The following is an 18,586-nucleotide window of genomic DNA, read 5'->3' as shown; positions in this document are numbered from 1 at the left end:
ATTCGCTTCTTATTATTATTATTTTTATTATATATTTTTTTCCGTCCTATGGATTCTGGAAGAAATTTGTTCCCCAATGTATTGTGGAAGAAATTTGCTCCCCAATTTATTGCTCCAGTTGGATGATTTTCAAACTCCTTAAAATTTTGATACGGAAATAATAACTATGGATGGTCTTCAACCCCCTGCTTTTGCAAGCTAGATCTTTTTCATTTTGAAGAATACCAGTCCGCCGAATCTAATGCTTATTACTTGTTGATAGTCGATGGGTACGGATTACAAATGCAAAATCGTAGAAACTAAAACCCCTTTCATACATACAATAATGTGCATATAAATGAGAACATAGAATTTGTATAATTATAAAGAAATTATATAAAGCTCATAAAATATGCATTGTGGCCTGTGACCAAAAGAAAAGGCACAAAGAAGTTTAGTTTAGTTTAGTTTCATCATGCATAGCAAAGAAAACCAATCTTAAATTACCACAATTTCAAAAAAACTCAAAACTTTGTTCTATCAAATATCATCATCATCATCAAATTGCCTTTGTTTCGGCAGCATTATAAATTTCCAACAAATTTGGAACATCACCAACATACTTGAGAACAAAGTTGTCCAAGAATCTTGTCTCAGTTTGTTGAAACACCCAAACAGGTTTGATGTCATGTTTAATCAGCCCCTTAGAAACCAAAACCTTCAGAACTCGGTACCTTGGACGAACTCTTGTCTCAATGGAATAGTTAAACAACTTTGGAAAAGAAACTATCTTCTTTAACTCCAACTTCATAGTATTCACATAGAAATCCATGGTTGTCCGAATCTTCTCCTCCGAACAAGCTAAAAACCTCGGAGAACGTACAAAAGCATAAGCAATATCTTGTTCAGACCAACCCAAATCCTTGAAAACTTGCACCTTCTTGTTCCATGTTGAATCGCTCATTGAGGACTTTACTCGAACAGCTTCTGTGAACATTGAATAACCAGGTTGGAAACCAAATTCCTTCACGGTTTTGATGCAGACAGCCATTCTGTCAACGTTTTGCACGAAAGTTCTGGGCTGAGAAAGCAGAAGGTGGGTCACCCGCTCATCAGGAACTCCTTCTCTTACGAAAAGCTCCATAATTGGTACCAATTTAGCTTCAGCATCCATGGTTAAAAGCCATGAAGCTCGCTTCACTGAAACAACAACACTCTCCTCGGTTTTTAAGAATTTCTTGAGCAATTTGTAGGTTGGTTTTATGTGGGAACCCAAGCTCCGAGACAGAATTTCGGTATTCGACAAGATCAGCTTCGGAAGAAGCTCGCCGCCGAAGCCATTTTCGATCAAGAACTGAAATTTGGGCTCGAGATTGTTATGTATCCTGGATTGGAGGGTGGAGGGACGCTTTGAGATCAATTTGGCTATCTGGGTATCGTTGAATTTGTAAGATTTTAAGAAACTGAGCAGGGATTGGGGTTTCTGGGCATTGTTGCGATCGAGTTGGATGGTTTTGGAGGCAGAGAGTGCGACTTCCAATGGAAGCCCACATGAGTTTACCAAGAAATGAACTGTGAATGATGATGATGATGGGTTTGGTTGTGAAGTAGCAGAAGTGGTAGAAAGTGTTGCCGATGTTGCCAAAAAACGTTTTTGCAATAAAGAAAGCAGATTTTTCAAATGCATTGCTAACTATCGCAAACTTCGATTCCACAAAAATAATGAAAGATATATATCAACTCCGATTATCATCAAGAAAATTATAAGGGTAATATTGGTATCCAATACCACACCATATTACACAAAAAACTATTATTTCCAATTCAAACTCAGCCGAAATCTAACGAAGAAATCAGTACTTCCTGCCTTCACACAAGATAATGTAGTAGCCATGCCCAATGATAAAAATATCCATATCGATGGAAATATCGAGGATATAATTTGATGGAAATATCGATAGAAATGTTGATATCGATGGAAATATCAATAAAATTATAAAAATTATAAATATTTAATTTAAAATATAAATTTTTACAAATAAGATAATTAATATTGTAAAATAATATAAAAATATAATAATTAGAATACAAAAATAATAATATAGTCTATAAATACTAATAATTATCCTAAAAAAATATAATTTTTGTTAGCATTGAAATATAAAAAATTTTAATAAATAATATTAAAATACATAAAATTTTCAAATACAATTCATAATTCATTATCAATAAAAAAAAAATTCTTTAATATTTCAAATTGATTATACAATATTGCAGACTTCAATGCTCCTTCATTAATTGTAGCAAAGCCATAGGGGTGAAAACTTAAAAATTTTTACAAATCATGAACTTTCTCAATTTTTCAGTTTAATAAAATAGAATTTATTAATTATTATTATTATCTTTTTAAAAAATAAAACAGAATATTAGTTCTACAATTTATTCGGAACTATCCAACTTCGCTAATTTAAAAAAAAAAAAAATAGCAAGAATACAAACAGTATGGACACCACTTGTCATGCAATAAGACTTCACACATTCGGACCATTTGGTCCTCTTCCAAAACCTTTCACACTTTTTTTTTTTCTTTTTCTCCTACTCTTTTCTGTACTTCCCTTTTTTTCTTATTTTCCTTGCATCCTTCTTCACCGACCAGGACAAAACCAAAACAAAACTCCCTAAAAAAAAAAAATAAAATAAAAAATATAAAAACAGAAAGATAGAAATTCGAAAAGGGGAAAATTGATTAGGGGCAATCAACGATTGGTGTGGAGGATGAGAAGTACTAATTGCATCTCAAACATCAGAGATCACGAAGAAACCGAATTGCATCTCAGGTTGCCCGATGGAAATGGAACCAACAAGATTACTAGAGATCACGAAGCAGTGGCTTTGACCAAAACCATTTACTGGTAAAGTTCCTGGAAATCTCTTTTTGACTTGGGAAAGAGCTATGCTGGCTTTGATTGCTAGAGAACACAAATCTTGCTGAAAAAATGATGCCTGTGACTGAGAAACTGGAAAAAGAAAGTAAATCTAACCCAGTTGCAGATCTTCACTGAAAGAAATGAGAAAGAGAGGGTCGAGATGTCCATCAAATTTCAACCGATAACCGATATTTTCGTCGTGTTTCTACAATTATCCACCGGCAACCTGTGATTTCCATCGATTTTAGATGATGCCCATGATATTTTGCGATAACATCGAGATTTCTCCGGCACCACTGACAGATATTTCTTACCCCCCTCTATCGGGGTCGTCGATGGTCAAAACCCGATAATATCGCCGAAATATCGATTGTTTCGCCGACTTTTTCTTCCCTGGCCATGCCTGCATAATTAAAAAGACAAAGAATGTTTAGTTTAAAAAAAAAAAAAAAATTCATACCACAAACATGAACACCATACGTTGATTTTTCCACATCATTTTTAAAAAAATAAAAAATTAATTATATAATAATTTTGAGTTAATAATAAAATAATCCTAAACTTCATCCATATTTCAATTTTTACCTCCTTAATTTAAAAAAAAAAATAAATAAACAAAATAAAATAAATTTCCCACCTAGACCACGTTTAATATACTTTCATCAACCTGACCATTGTCATAAATATGTACTTAATTTAAAAACTATTCGATTCTTATGACATTAAACTGAAATCCAAGAGCTTTTCCACTTCGTGGACAATCATCCTCGTGCTAACAGATAGATTCATAAAAAGCTTGGAGTTTGATCAAAAGAACGAAAGTTCAGGTTTCACCATTGCTCGTACTAGAGATTTCTTCATATACTGTGAAATTACAAATACAGATGTTTGAAAATTGCTTAATCAATGCGAATGAGTCAGCATTACATGGACATGCCAATCTCTACCCTCAAATATTTATTTATTTACAAAAAAATTAAAAAAAAATTAAAAAGAAAATTGGGGTATAATGTAGAACAAAATCGAGAAAAGTGACGCCAAAACATTTCTTTTTTTTATTGATACAAGTGGTCACAAATCACGATGGCCTTCTACCAATTTTTGATAGAATAATAACTCATATTGAATATAAAAAATGAATTTGAGTTTCAGAAACAATAAAATTCATTTTTAATATTAAATATTATATAATTTAATTTAATATTAAACAAACTTTTAAACTGTTGATATTTTAATTATTAATTTTTATTGCTTCTGTATATTGATAAAGAGAATTCAGATAAAAAAAAGAGAAAAAAATAAATATAATAATAAATATTTATAGAAAAAAATAAAAAACACAATATTTAGAGAATTGCTTAAACCTTTTAAAGTTCTACTCTTTAAAAATATTTTTTATCACAGAGAAAATTCTTTCTAATTTAAAGTGTCCTTTTGGAGATATTCTAATAATAAAGCTCTGCATCAGCCAGGCTCAACTCATTTCTCTCTAATAATGCGGGACGTGCATTCAGGTAAGTATGTACGTGCTTTTGGAGAAGTGTTTTTAAAGTTTATCCTCCTAAATATGCAACATGCACTGTGTATTTTTCTCTTTTGGGTGAAACTTACTATTGTGTGCATTCATGTAGGAATGTGTACCAATTAATAATATTTGGCATTCATGTTAGCCTCCACATACTCTCCGTATTATTTACATACACAAATGGAAAAATATCTATGGTTATGAATTTGGATAGATATTTTCTTTTTCCCCCTTTTTTTTGTTTTTTTATATTTTGGTTCTTTGCTTTCATTTGGATATTTGATTGGTTACTTAAAGAAAAGAGGTAATGTAGATTCTACAGCAAAGTTGCCTAAGAAACGAGCACAAGCTAGATCTTTTCAATTTGAAGACTACCCAGTCCACCAAATGTATGTGGCAAACAATTCAAAATCTCCACACTTTGTTCCATCAAATATCATCGTCATCAAATTGTCTTTCGTTTGGCAGCATTATACATTTCCAACAATTTTGTAACTTCACCAGCATACTTGAAAACAAAGTTGTCCAAGAATGTCGTCTCAGATTGGTAAAACACCCGAAGTCATGTTTAATCAGCCCCTTGGTAACCAAAACCTTCAAAACTTGGTACCTTGGACGAATTCTTCTCTCAAGGGAATAGTTAATCAACTTCGGAGAAGAAATTATGTCTTCCAACTCCATCTTCGCAGTCTTCATATAGAAATCCACCATTCTACGAATTTTCTTCTCCGAACAAGCTAAACATGAAGAATAACGTATAAAATCATAAACAATATCTTCTTCGGACCAACCCAAATCCTTGAAAAACTCGCACTTTTTTGTTCCATGTTGAATCGCACAATTGAGGCCTTTACTCGAACAGCTTCTGTGTACATTGAATGACCAGGTTGGAGACCAAATTGCTTCACAGTTTCGATGCAGAGAGCCATTCGTCCCTCCTTCATTTACATTCTGGGTTGAGAAAGTAGAAACTGGGCCGCGACCTTATTGATTAAATTTAATGTAATTTTAAGCTCCTTCACACAATTTTTAAGACATAAGGTTTTATGTTATCCAAAATTCCATAATTGTTTTTTTAAACAAAATTAAATCATTTTAGCTTATCTGAGTGATGTACGAGGAGGAGAGAGGGATTTTACAATTTTTTTGTAATTTACAGAATCAACCAAATTTGTTCTAAATTTTTATAATTAATTTGGAGTTTTAGACACTTCTCTCAAAGACTTAGTTTTTAGTAGCACTAGAACTATTATACAAAAGTTTCTTCTCACTTCTTAGCGCACAAACTGAATATTTAATTTGAAATCCAAACTAGCATATCAACGTTCTGCACAAATAATAATAATAAAGATAGAATCTGCTTAATTTTTTCTATGTTTGGTACGTTTGGTAATTTTTTTTTTTTTTTTTTAAATGATGTGGCTTCGGTAACTAGAAGTGTTTGGGTACCTAAGGAATTAGGTACTCTTAAAATAAATGTTGATGGAGCTGTTGGGGATGTTGAGGAGTGGTGTGGTGTTGTGTTGCAATTCGAAATTCTGATGGACAGTTCATGGCCATGCACCCTTACAAAGCCTGTGTTCCAAAATGTAATTCTTTAACTATTGGCTTTTGGCAATCAAAGAGGCAATTGGATTTGGTGTACAAAATGGATGCATGGTGGGAGGGATTGTTTCTGACTCTCAAGTTGCAGTTAATTAGATACTAAAGATGCTGTATCTTTTTTACATGCTGATTGTCATTTCGTGGAGGAGATTAAAGCCTTACTGTCTATTCATTCTAAGTTGATTTGTGTATAATCTAGTAGAGATGCAAATTATAGAGTATTAGTTTAAACTCTCATGAAATTGAATGAGGCAGGAATCTTCTTGGCTCCTCCAATCTATCCAAATCAAAATGATGTTCCTTCTTTGAGTTCTTAGTAACATAGCAAACATATGTTATAGTACCATTCCGATCGAACCTTGAGTTTTTGTTATTCCAGAGACGTTATCTTAGCTTTCATAATATTAATTATTATCACCATGCTTCGCATGCATGTAAAAACTATTTATAAAATATTATCACTTGTTTTCAAATGCATGTGGAAAGGCACCATACAAAATTATTGATTTTATTAATCAACGTAGCAATTAGTGCTATCCATAATTTGATTGTATTTATCAATTGGATATGTGTATGTATATATCTATTGAATAACATGAACACATGCAAAACGTCTTAGAAAGTTGGAATAGATATATACAAGTCATTTGAAATTGTACCAGGGGCAGAATTCTGACTCGTGGCTACGCTGTAATTTTATTTTATTTTTATTCTAATTTTGATAATACGTGCTTACCATGCTCTTAAATAATTTTTTAGCATAATATACACCCGTCATATTTGTCAAAAAATCTCTCTCTCTCTCTCTATATATATATATATATACACACACACACACACATATATATATATATATCCCCTTTTGTTAAGCTGTTTTCTATTTACAAAATGCCTTTCCATATATTTTCAGAAATCATATAAACACTCTTTGATATATATATATATATATATATGCATGAAAATATATGTAAAAAAATAAAAAAATAAAAGCTTATAGGTTATCAAGCTTTGATGTTGAATTACAACCACTCAAAAAACTATAGCCCGGTAAAAAGTGGAGATATTTTATAGAATATACACTATATTATCAAAATACGTGTATTACATGTAACAATATAAAACGTGGAGGCATGCAAGAGCATGTGGGTGATTAATCTTACGAGGAGATAAGATAAAGGCGTTTGAAAATTTGCTTGAGAAAATGTGTGCTAGGCTTCGTTTTTTGACAACATGCGCTGCTTAATTGTCTCTAGTGAATTAATTAATGTGTAATCATATGAATTATTAGCTTAATTAAACTATTAAACTATTGTGTGCATGCATTGTGCTTAATTTAATTAATTTCAACACGATTGGTGCATGGCTATAGTTATACCCTAGAAAAGGCAACAAAGGCATGCACACACACTTCTATAAGTCTCTAATCCCATCACAAATTAAGCGCACTCTTTTAACCTTTCAAATTGTTTCAAGTTTCAATAAGATCAAAATGGCCGAGGACCGCAAAGCAAGGGCGCAAGACGCTCTGAATACCATAGACAAGGATTATAAGAAGTCCTTCACCATCGAATATCTGAAGCAAGAGGCGGTGAAGATCGATCACTCCAGCGTCACGCTTTGCATGGTTTACAATGCTACTGGAGACACCATCAGGTTTCTTTACCCTCATGATTGGCGTGGCACTGCTTACGGCGAAACTGCCCCAAAACCTCAAATGGAAATTCCAAATGGCGCATGGCATTCTTTTGTGCATGAAAGTGGCACAGGAGGATCAACTGGGGCTGTTGTGTATCGCATCCAATATGAGCCTCAGAAATATTGCGATGTCATGCAGGCTTGGGACACTCCAGCGGATCTTAAAGACCCAAACAAGGTACGATTTTTTTTTTTTTTTTATCCAGAACCATCCTATCATGTATAAGAAATGATTTTTCATATATCTATATATATATATATATATATATGTATGGTTTCTTATTTAATGGATGTGATAGTTGTAATTTATTTAATATTTGCGACATTAATTTAACAACCATTCATCATTTGTGATATTGTATACATGTGTATAATTGCAGGTGTATACTGAAATCCAAGAGCTTTTCCACTTTATGGATGAGAAAGGGAATTGGCGTACAATTTTGAACACAATGGAGAAAAGTGACTTCAAAACTTTCTCTGCCACTGGTTATGGATACAAGTCAGTTGTCACGGGTCACTATGGCCCTACTCCAATCTTTGAGGGAATAATAACTCTGGATGGTCTTCAAGTTCCTACTTCTGCATCATGATGACCAAAACAGTATAATTATGTGTGTATGTGAAATAATAATAAGGCTCTCACAGCCAGCCTCAAATGCTATGTATATAATTATGCATGTGTGTGCATTTTCAAATGCTAGCTTTCATGAATGTAATAAGGCTTGCTTCCAAGCCAGACAGTCATTTCTCTCAGAGTTTACATATACTTGGACATGAAGGAATGATTTTAAAGTTTATCCTACTAATGCAATATGTACTATATTGTATTAGAGAGAAGTTAGAGGTCTAAAATTATTGTCAGGACCCATCTAAAATTTCTCATTGGAACCTTAGACAAGCCCTGATTCCAGGAAAATCCTACCGGATTCTTCAATGGAAAATCCAACAAAACCTCCCCTAAGGGTTGGACTTACCAAAATTTTCCTGTATTGAAAACACACTTTTATATACACCACCTTATTCCACTCACATTACTATAATTTGTTTCTACAAATTTACAGCACTCTAAAATAATAACAGGGAATTAATACAGTATTTAATAAAATGTGTCCAATACAGTATACAGAGTATTATACAAATAAATATAAAATTAATACAATGTCAGATAAAAAAGCAATACAAGATGAAGAGGAAAAAATGAGGAAATGCTTCTTGGACTTTCGATAATGAACTGAGACATCGGGCTCGTCCCGGACGATCAACGTCTCCCAATCCTTGTACCTAGGAGAACGGAATTTAGAAATATGAGATGCTAATCATCTCAGTGAGTGACCCTATCTACTGTACAATTATAATAGTAACGATAATTATAATACATTTGATTAATTAAGAATAAATAAGTAAATAAATAATTAATTGAAAATAATATTTTTCCTCAAAACTTTCACCATTCACTCCGTTGGAAAGGTTCTCCTTTTAAAATATTTTCGCAAAACCCAATCTTTTATGCCTTAAAAATCAAGGAATAATTAATCTAATAAATAATTAAATAATTCAAATACGACTTAAATGTAATGAAATATAATAAAATAAATTTCGAATACTTGCATTAAAGGAATATAACATAAAAGAGAAATTCAATATCTAATTCGTAAAATTTGATTTAATAAATCAAAATAAACAGTATCAAAAATATAATTTAAATAATTACAAACAATCATGTAAAATAAGTGATTGAAAAATATTATAATATTCATTTTGAAATATTCAACCAATCTATATAATATTTTTATGACAAGATGCATTTTAAAAATATTAATTTATAATAAGTAACATAAAATATGAATAAATATATTTTAGAAAATACTAATTGTAAATAGGTGATAAAACAAGTTAAATACATTTAATTCAAATACGATTTTAAAACTTTAGGATTTGAAATTTATATCAGAAAAATAATACTTGACGCACCACACTATATACCAGTGATGCCCTACGATACCCAGCGTCCTGAGCACCATTCTACGGGAGGCTAAAGAGAAAAATTTGCATACGGTCGCTTTGGCGTCCTGACAGCATCGTTGCCTAAACCGTCAACCAGGCCATGGAGGGGGGCAGCTTATGGCCAATATCAAACTTGCCTATCCTCGGCCCGATGGCAACTCAAAGGAAACATTATAACTTACGCGCTCATCCACATACACAGTACAGACCACTAGTAATGTATGAGTGCGTCTAAAACAAATAATCATATTATTTTTAAAAATAACCATTTTTCCAAAACTCACCATGGGAATCATACTATTTTTCAAATTCACCGTCCCACATTTTTTCTTTAGTCCTCATCATAAATCCATCACTTTAAAATCCATCAATTTCACTATAAATAAATCAATTCCATAATATTTAAATACATAAAAATATTTTTGAAGCATAATACTTTTAAAACAAATATTTTTCTTCAATCCTTAAAATCAAGCTGTACCAAAAATGATATTAAAAACTATATCAAATCCGAATGCAATTAAATTCATATAAATCACTATCATAACGCCAACATTAAACTTAACAATAATTTAAATCAAACTTTAAACCATAAATCTTAAGTCCCAAAATATATTTTTCCACCAAAACACATTAAAAAAAAATTATCATAAATTGGCAATATAATTCTATATAGAAATTCTCTTAATATCAAATACATAAAACATATTTATCAAATATTTAATTATGAAATATTCCATCAATGAAATTTGATAATAATTACCAAAATCTTAAATTCCTTAAAACCAAAATATTTTAGAATGCACAAATATTTAATTCCATTCAATTTTGGTATCAAAATTCAAAATATAAATTTACTAAATATTCAACACATCAAACATATTTTTCAAATAACCAATTAACACAAAATATATATATTTTAACATGCCAAAATAATTTTGAAGGTGGGTCACTCACCTCGAGCACGCAATTAACCCAAGATCCTCCATGAGATCAATTCCACGATGCACACGTGTTCCTAGAACAACAATATTGCACAACTCAAATAAATTAATATTTTATTCGGATAAATAATATCGGTACCCGGGGGGTTTAACACAAAAGTTAACCAAAATTCATGAGTAATATACCGAAATAAAACTTATGGAACGAGGATCACGGATTGAGGCTTACCTCCCGGAGATCAGACCCTTGTCTATACTATGTTATTTCATATCAATCCCTTAGTTTCCAGTATCCTGTGCAAGTATCTCTCTCTCCATTTTCCAATCAATTTCTTCACTTTGATCTCACTCTCACTCAATTTACACCTCAAAGCAAAAAAGCATGGCTGATGCAATGGTTTCTGGACTTCTTGATCAGTTGGCTTCAATTATTCGCGAAAAGGTTGAAGAAAAGATGAGACTGGTAATGGGAGTTGAGACTGAAGTTGAAAACCTCCAAAACAATCTCCAAGCCATTAGAGATGTGCTAGTCGATGCAGAAAAGAGACAACTGAAAGAGGAAAATGTAAAACGCTGGTTAGATGATCTCAAAGGCGTAACTTACAACATCGATGATGTATTGGATGAGTGGAGCATCCTCATTCTTCAACCAAATATCAATGAGAAAGATGAAAATGGAGTTCAAACTGTTGTAGTTACTAAAAAGAAGGAATGTTTATCCTTCCTCTTCCCCTGTTTTCCTTCTAAACAAGTTAATCAGACGGGTCTCCGTCTTGAAATTGCCACTAAGATAAAAGACTTGAATGGAAAACTCGATAACATAGCCACAACAAGGGATAGGTACAAATTTGACATTATGAGAGCAACTGATGAACCTAGCCGACCAATCACTACCGCCATGATTAATCTATTTGAGGTAACAGGACGCAATGAAGATAAGGAAAATCTCATAAACAAGTTGCTTTACGAGAGCAGCCGAGAAAGGAGAGACCACCTCATCGTTTCCATTGTAGGTATGGGAGGAATTGGGAAGACCACTCTTGCCCAATTAGCTTTCAATGAGATCAAGAGTAAATTTGATAATGGAATATGGGTGTGTGTTTCAGATCCTTTTGATGAGACCAAGATCGCTAAAGCAATAATTGAGCAACTCATGGGTGAAGAAACCAGATTAGTTGAGCTGGAAGCATTGATGCAGAAACTTCTCGAGTCAATTAAGGGTAAGAAGTTTCTTCTCGTACTGGATGATGTATGGACTTATGACCATCGAAAATGGGAACCGCTAAAAGCAACTCTACGACATGGTGCATTTGGCAGTCGAATTTTGGTGACCACACAAAAGAAAGATGTTGCTTTGAGGATTGGAGAAGGTGCTCATATGATTCAGTTGAAAAGACTGACCGAAGAGGACTGCTGGAGGTTATTTAATCGAGTAGCATTTTTGGGCAAGGAAAAGACAGATGAAGAAAATTTTAAAGAAATTGGTAGGAAAATTGCAGCCAAGTGTGATGGACTACCACTTGCTGCAAAGACTTTAGGAAGTCACATGTACTTCAAAACTACCAAAAAAGAGTGGGAGGATGTATTGGAGAGTGAGCTATGGGACTTGGAAGATACTAACATGAAGCTTTTCTCACCATTGCTGTTGAGTTATTACGACTTGCCTTCTGTGGTGAAACGCTGTTTCTCATATTGTGCTGTCTTTCCTAAAGATGCTTTGATTGATAGAGATGATTTGATCCAACAATGGATGTCGCAAGGCTATTTTAATTCAAAGAAAAACATGGAGAAGGAAGCAGCCGGACTAGGGTGCTTCAACAGCTTGGTAATGCGGTCCTTTTTCCAAGATTTTGAAGAAGACATGGAAAGGAATATTTTACAATGTAAGATGCATGATGTAGTGCATAATTTTGCTCAGTTTCTTACTAAGAATGAGTATTATTCCATAAGAGAGATGGAAAATGTCAACCAGATACATGGAGGAGACATTCGCCACTTGACAATGGCAACTTCCAGCACTACTAGTGCCGAGGTTCCTATTTCAATTTTGAAAGAGAGATCTTTGCACACCCTTGTGGTTTCAGGAATAGACGCAATAGGCCATGATCAGTTTCTACATATGAAATATCTCAGAACTTTAAATTTGACTGGCTGCAACACAGAACTTCCTGAGATTATAGGTGAATTAGTACATTTGCGATATCTCAATTTATCAAATAACAGAAGATTGAAGGAGTTACCTACTTCTGTGGGGAAGTTGTGGAACCTGCAAACCTTGAGACTTGTTCATTGTCTTAATATCGAAAAATTACCTGGGACAGTTGGACAACTGATCAACTTGAGACATCTTTATGCTTCCTACAGTTATAATCTAATGCAGTGGCCTAAAGAGATTGGAAGGTTAAGTTGTCTTCAAACTTTGAATGGATTCCAATGTTTTGGAGATGATGATGCCAAAAATGATCACGAAACAAATTTAGGAGCCTTAAGAAACTTGAACAATCTTCATCAACTTTACATACGCGGATTAGGTGATGCAGCAAATCATGCGGATGAAGCTAAACAAGCACAGCTCCATAGCAAGAAAGGCCTCCTCCACCTAGCACTATACTTTTCTAACAGAACAAGTACAATGGAAATCCATGAGAAAGTGCTTCAAGAGTTAAACCCACATCCCAACATACAAAATCTAACGATCAAGCAATATGAGGGACTTGTTTTCCCCAGCTGGATGATCTCACTAAACAATTTGAGAAGGTTGTCCCTGGCATTTTGTAGCTGTGAGGTTTTGCCCCCTTTGGGAAAATTACCGTGTCTTGAATCACTAAAAATGATAGATATGAGCAATGTAGTGAAGGTGGGACCTGAATTCTTGGGAATAGAAGCAGTTGATCATGACAACTATTTGGAATCATCAAATGTGGTTTCGTTTCCAAACTTAAAAGAACTCGAGTTTCATTTCTTTGATGAATGGAAGGAATGGGTTGGCACAAATCCTGAAAGGTGGAAATTTCAGAATCCGACTGTAATAATAATGCCACGGCTCCAGATCTTAAACATTAGCTACTGTGATAACTTAGAAACATTGCCAAACTTCCTGGCAAGAGTACCATTGCAGAATTTGAGCGTCAGAATATGTCCAAAACTCAAAATGCGCCGCAGAAAGGAATGGGCCAAGGTTTGTCATATTCCAAATATTGCAGTAGATGACCTAAGAATAGTTGTGGATAGAATTCGAGAAGGATCAACTAGCTAATTTCTTCCAGCTTTCTGGTAAATCAAATTTCCTATTCTTTTTGTTTTTTTCTTACCATTTTTTTTTATTATTATTTAGAGGTTCCAACCTACTTTTTTTTTTTAATTATTTTTTTTTCAGGTTTCCTTATATATAATATAAGTTTATATAACAAATATTAAGACCTGAATAACAAGTCTTGTGTAATGGAAGCAGGAACCGCATCGGCCAATAATACCGCTAATCCCAAAAGCCATAAACTTAAGCTTATGGTGGAAGATGGACTAGATGGACTTTCATTTGATTATATTTTTCTCTAACACTCCTCTCAAATATAGATCCACTTTTTTTGGGTTTTTTTTTCTGGATCCTTATATGTGTCATATTTATTATTTATTTTAGATGGAGTTGTTGAGTTTTGAATTCAAGACCTTTTGAATCTCTGACTTTGATGCCATGTTAAATTACCACAAATCCTAAAAGCTTGAACTTATAGAAAGTGAGTTTTCATTTTATTATATTTTTCTCTAACACTCCATGCATTCAAGTATAGTATATCATATGAACTTATTAAAAAAAAAAAAAAAGTACGTTGTACGAAGAAAGGACATAAGACAAACCTCCACATATCATTTGAAGCAGACAAACCTCGTGTTTTGTGTGCCCAACAGATGATGTGTTCACTCCATGCAAAGCATTTGTCCAGTAAGAGCATCTCAACTTGTCTCACGGGTTACTCATTGTCATGGCATTTGTAAAACCTTAGATTCAAAACTCTGCTTTTTGAGAAATGTAATTAGATGCTTGCCTTCAATAAAAGTAGAAGAAAAGAGGTAAAACATAATCTACCCAAAAGTAATGCGGTATTTTCTCCAAGATTTTGAAGAAGACATGTAAAGGAGTGTAAAGGAAGAAGACATCTCAGTTTATCTAATAACAGAAGATTGAAAGAGTAGCCCACATCTGCGAGTAAGTGGAACCTCCAAACCTTAGACTTACTGAAGAATTGCCCGGGACAGTTGGACAAGGGATCAACTTGAGACATCTTTATGCTTCCAACAGTTATAATCTAACGCAGTGACCCAAAGAGATTGGTAAGTTGTCTTTGAACGTTAGACGGATTCCAATGTTTTGGTGATGCTGATGTCAAAAATGATCATTAAATAAATTTAGGAGCCTGAGAAACTTGAACAATCTCCATCAAACATTCGCAGATTAGGAGATGCAGAAAATCATGTGGATGAAGCTCAAAAAGCACAGCTTCATAGCAAGAAAGACCTCCTCCACCTAGAACTATACTTTTCCAACAGAACAAGTACAATGGAAATCCACGAAAAAGTGCTTGAAGCCTTAAACCCACATCCCAACGTACAAAATCAACGATCAAGCAATACGATGGAACTGTATTCCCCAGCTAGATGATCTCGCTAAACAATTTGAAAAGGTTGTCCCCAGCATTTTGTAGCCGTGATGTTTTGCCCCCTTTGGGAAAATTACCATGTCTTGTATCACTAAAAATGATAGATATAAGAAATGTGGTGAAGGTGAGATTAGGTTGGCACAGACCCTGCAGGGTGGAAATTTGAGAATCCAACATTAATAATAATGCCAGGCTCCAGTTCTTAAACATTAGCTACTGTCATAACTTAGAGGAACTGCCAAACTACCTGGTAAGAGTACCATTGCAGACTTTGAGCATCAAAGCATGTCCAAAACTCAAAATGCATCGCAGAAAGGAATAGGCCAAGATTTGTCATTTTCCAAATGTGGCAGTAGATGAGCTAAGTATAGTTGTGGATCAACGAGCTAATTTCATCCAGGTTTCTGGTGATTCAAATTTCCTATTCTTTTTGTTTTTTTCTCATCATTTTTGTTGATTATTATTTAGAGGTTCCAAAACCTACTTCTTTTTTTTTTTTTTTTTCATTTTTTTTTTTAATATCATATAAGATTTTGTAACAATTATTCAGACCTTAACAACAAGTCTTGTGTAACGAAATAGGAATTTGCCAATGAGGAGGACTGCATGCATTCAAGTATGTTGTATGAAGAGCATGTTGTGTGAAGAAAGGACTTAGGACAAACATACATTTGTCGTTTGAAGTAGACAAACCTCTTGTGTACGGTGTGCCCAACAGATGATGCGTTCCGTCCACACAGAGCATTTGTGCAGTAAGCGTGTCTAACTTGTCTCACAGGTTACTCGTTGTCATGGCATTTGTAAAACCGTGAGATTCAAAATTCTATTTTTTGACTATTTTAATTAGATGCCGGCCATCAATAAAACTTAGGTAAAACAGAATCTACCCAAAAGTTGCATAATTCATAAAGGAATATACAAAAGCTAAATCTTTTCATTTTTAAGAGTATAAGTCCACCAAATGTTATATTCAGGGAGCATTTGTTGGAGACAAGAAAAGAGCATAACCATAGAAAATTTCTTTTCCTAAACAACAGTATGCGTACCAATGGTATGATAGAATCTGCAAATTCACAGAGAAATTCTATATAACTATTAATATATGGATGGTTCCCATGAGAAAATCAGACAATATATTTAGACCGAACTTTAATTACCACAGTTTTAAAGATTTCCACATACTCTGTTCCATCAAATATCATAATCAAATTGCCTTTGTTTTGGCAGCATTGTACACTTCCAACAAATTCGGAACTTCACCCGCATACTTGAAAACATAGTTGTCCAAGAATGCTGTCTCAGATTGTCTAAACACCCAACCTGGTTTGTTGTCATGTTTAATCAGCTCCTTAGAAACCAAAACCTTCAGAACATGGTACCTCGGACGTATTCTTCTGTCAATGGAAAAGCAAAGCAACATGGGAATAGAAATGATATCTTCCAACTCCAACTTCATAGTCTTCACATAAAAATCCATGGCTTTCCGAATTTTCACCTCTGAAAAAGCCAAACATACAGGACAACGTGTAAATGCATAAATAATATCATCTTCAGACCAACCCAAATCCTTGAAAGTTTCCATTTTTTTCTTCCATGTTGAATCGGTCATTGAGACAATTATTCGAACAGCTTCTGTGAACGTTGCACAACTCGGTTGGAAACCCAATTCCTTCGCAGTTTGAATGCAGACAATCATTCTTTCTACCTTGTGCATAAACGTTCTGGGGTGAGAAAGTAGAAGGTGAATCACGCGCTTTTCAGGAACTCCTTCTCTTATCAAAAGTTCCATATTTGGCACCAACGGTGTGGTATCGGAGGTTAACATCCATGAGGCTCGCATCACCGAAGCCACAACTCTCTCTTCGGTTTCCAAGAATTTCTTGAGCAATTCGTACATGGGTTTGATTTTGGAATCCAAGCTTCGATACAGAATTCTGGAATTTGACACGATCAGCTTTGGAAGAAGCTCGCCAGAGAAGCCATTTTCGACCAAGAACTGAAATTTGGGGCTGAGATTGGTTAGTATCTTCGATTGAAGGAGGGAGGGACGCTGTGAGATCAATTTGGCTATCTGGGTATCATCGAATTTGTAAGATTTCAAGAAACTGAGCACGGATTGGGGATTCTGGGCATTGCTCTTGTCGACTTGGAGGGTTTTGGGAGCAGAGAGAGCTGTGAACGATGATGATGGGATTGAAGAAGTAGCAGAAAGTATTGTCGATGTTTTGAAAAAGCGTTTCTGCAGCAAAGAAAGTAGATTTTTCAGCTGCATTGCTACCAATCGCCACTTTGAGTTTGCGATCGGAGGGACCAGGTCGGGCTGTTGTTGCTGATGCTTTTTTTTTTTTTTTTTTTTTTTAATAATTTTTAAATTTCATATTTTTTATTATCTTGTTGAACTAATTAATTAAGCTTATAATTTGTAATAACAATAATACTGATAGTACTTCTATTTTGTACAGTGTGAGCTTCCTCAGATAGTATTCAAAATAACTTTTAATATTGTCTAGCTTTTTTAAATTTTTTTCATACTAGCTTTGAGAAGCTACACATTTTTTCATTTTATTTTATTCGAGAGAAACTATACTCTTATTATTATTATTATTATTGTTATCAGCAGTTTTTTTTTTTTTTTTTTTTTCCCATAATGAGAAGCTATACTTTTTCTTTTTTGGGTTGCAAATAGAGAAGCTATACTTAAAGTGATTTGATTTTAACCTCCACTAGAGGTCTAAACTACACTATTCCATAAAATTAATCAAACATTTTAAAAATTGCTTTTAAACCTCAAAAGTTAAAACAAAATCAAATATTTCAAAAATAAATATATATATATATATATATATATTTTTTTTTTTTGGTGTGTTTTTGGGCTCTATGGAACATGTACAATGGAAATCCATGAGAAAGTACTTCAAACCTTAAATCCACATTTCAACATACAAATTCTAACAGTCGAGCGGTACGATAGACCTGTGTTTCCCCAGAAGGACAATCTCACTAAATAATTACATGAGTTTTATTAACCAAAAAAAAAAAAAGATTCAAACGCTTAGGATTTCTCTCTAATGAGGCCCATTAAGAAGGGGAAAAAAAAAAAAAAAGATTTCTCTCTAATGTTTAAAAGATTATCTAATTAAGGATGGAATATTTTGTATCTAATCATAACATAATATGTGTAGTATTCACAAATTAGCATGGGTAGTATTCGCAAAGGACAAACAAAACTAAAGAATTTTTAGGCAATAT

At 33.6% G+C, this 18,586-nt stretch overlaps 4 protein-coding genes and 1 long non-coding RNA gene across 6 annotated transcripts; 2 read left to right on the top strand and 3 right to left on the bottom strand.

Moving 5' to 3' along the window:
- Positions 1-371: 371 nt before the first annotated feature.
- On the bottom strand, positions 372-1,875 carry LOC107413018 (transcription termination factor MTERF4, chloroplastic). Its single transcript, XM_016020865.3, has one exon. It carries the CDS (start codon positions 1,664-1,666, stop codon positions 539-541), a length of 1,128 nt encoding a protein of 375 aa, XP_015876351.3. The 5' UTR covers positions 1,667-1,875; the 3' UTR covers positions 372-538.
- Positions 1,876-2,403: 528 nt separating this feature from the next.
- On the bottom strand, positions 2,404-3,895 carry LOC125421417 (uncharacterized). Its single transcript, XR_007239762.2, has 2 exons — positions 3,544-3,895; positions 2,404-3,309 (listed from the first exon to the last, which is right to left on the bottom strand). It is a non-coding gene; the product is annotated as an uncharacterized LOC125421417 (long non-coding RNA).
- Positions 3,896-7,525: 3,630 nt separating this feature from the next.
- On the top strand, positions 7,526-8,324 carry LOC132805047 (23 kDa jasmonate-induced protein-like). Its single transcript, XM_060819800.1, has 2 exons — positions 7,526-7,909; positions 8,112-8,324. The coding sequence occupies exons 1-2, from the start codon at positions 7,526-7,528 to the stop codon at positions 8,322-8,324; spliced, it is 597 nt and encodes a 198-aa protein (XP_060675783.1).
- Positions 8,325-10,928: 2,604 nt separating this feature from the next.
- Positions 10,929-14,340, top strand: LOC107413042 (putative disease resistance protein RGA3). 2 transcript variants are annotated; one of them, XM_016020894.4, is made up of 2 exons: positions 10,929-13,955; positions 14,134-14,340. In XM_016020894.4, exon 1 carries the CDS (start codon positions 11,065-11,067, stop codon positions 13,936-13,938), a length of 2,874 nt encoding a protein of 957 aa, XP_015876380.2. In that variant the 5' UTR covers positions 10,929-11,064; the 3' UTR covers positions 13,939-13,955; positions 14,134-14,340. The 2 variants fall into 2 exon arrangements, with proteins under 2 accessions (XP_015876380.2, XP_024927597.2); XM_025071829.3 differs by having other exon boundaries at positions 14,059-14,340.
- A 2,051-nt stretch (positions 14,341-16,391) lies between these two features.
- Positions 16,392-17,714, bottom strand: LOC107413016 (uncharacterized). The gene has a single exon (XM_060819763.1). The coding sequence runs from the start codon at positions 17,607-17,609 to the stop codon at positions 16,542-16,544; it is 1,068 nt and encodes a 355-aa protein (XP_060675746.1). The 5' UTR covers positions 17,610-17,714; the 3' UTR covers positions 16,392-16,541.
- Between the last annotated feature and the right edge of the window lie 872 nt (positions 17,715-18,586).

The sequence above is a fragment of the Ziziphus jujuba genome, chromosome 8 (assembly GCF_031755915.1).
Source record: "Ziziphus jujuba cultivar Dongzao chromosome 8, ASM3175591v1".
Lineage (NCBI taxonomy): Eukaryota > Viridiplantae > Streptophyta > Magnoliopsida > Rosales > Rhamnaceae > Ziziphus > Ziziphus jujuba.
The sequence above is the reverse complement of the archived record's forward strand: the minus strand, read 5'-3'. Positions and strand labels throughout refer to the sequence as shown.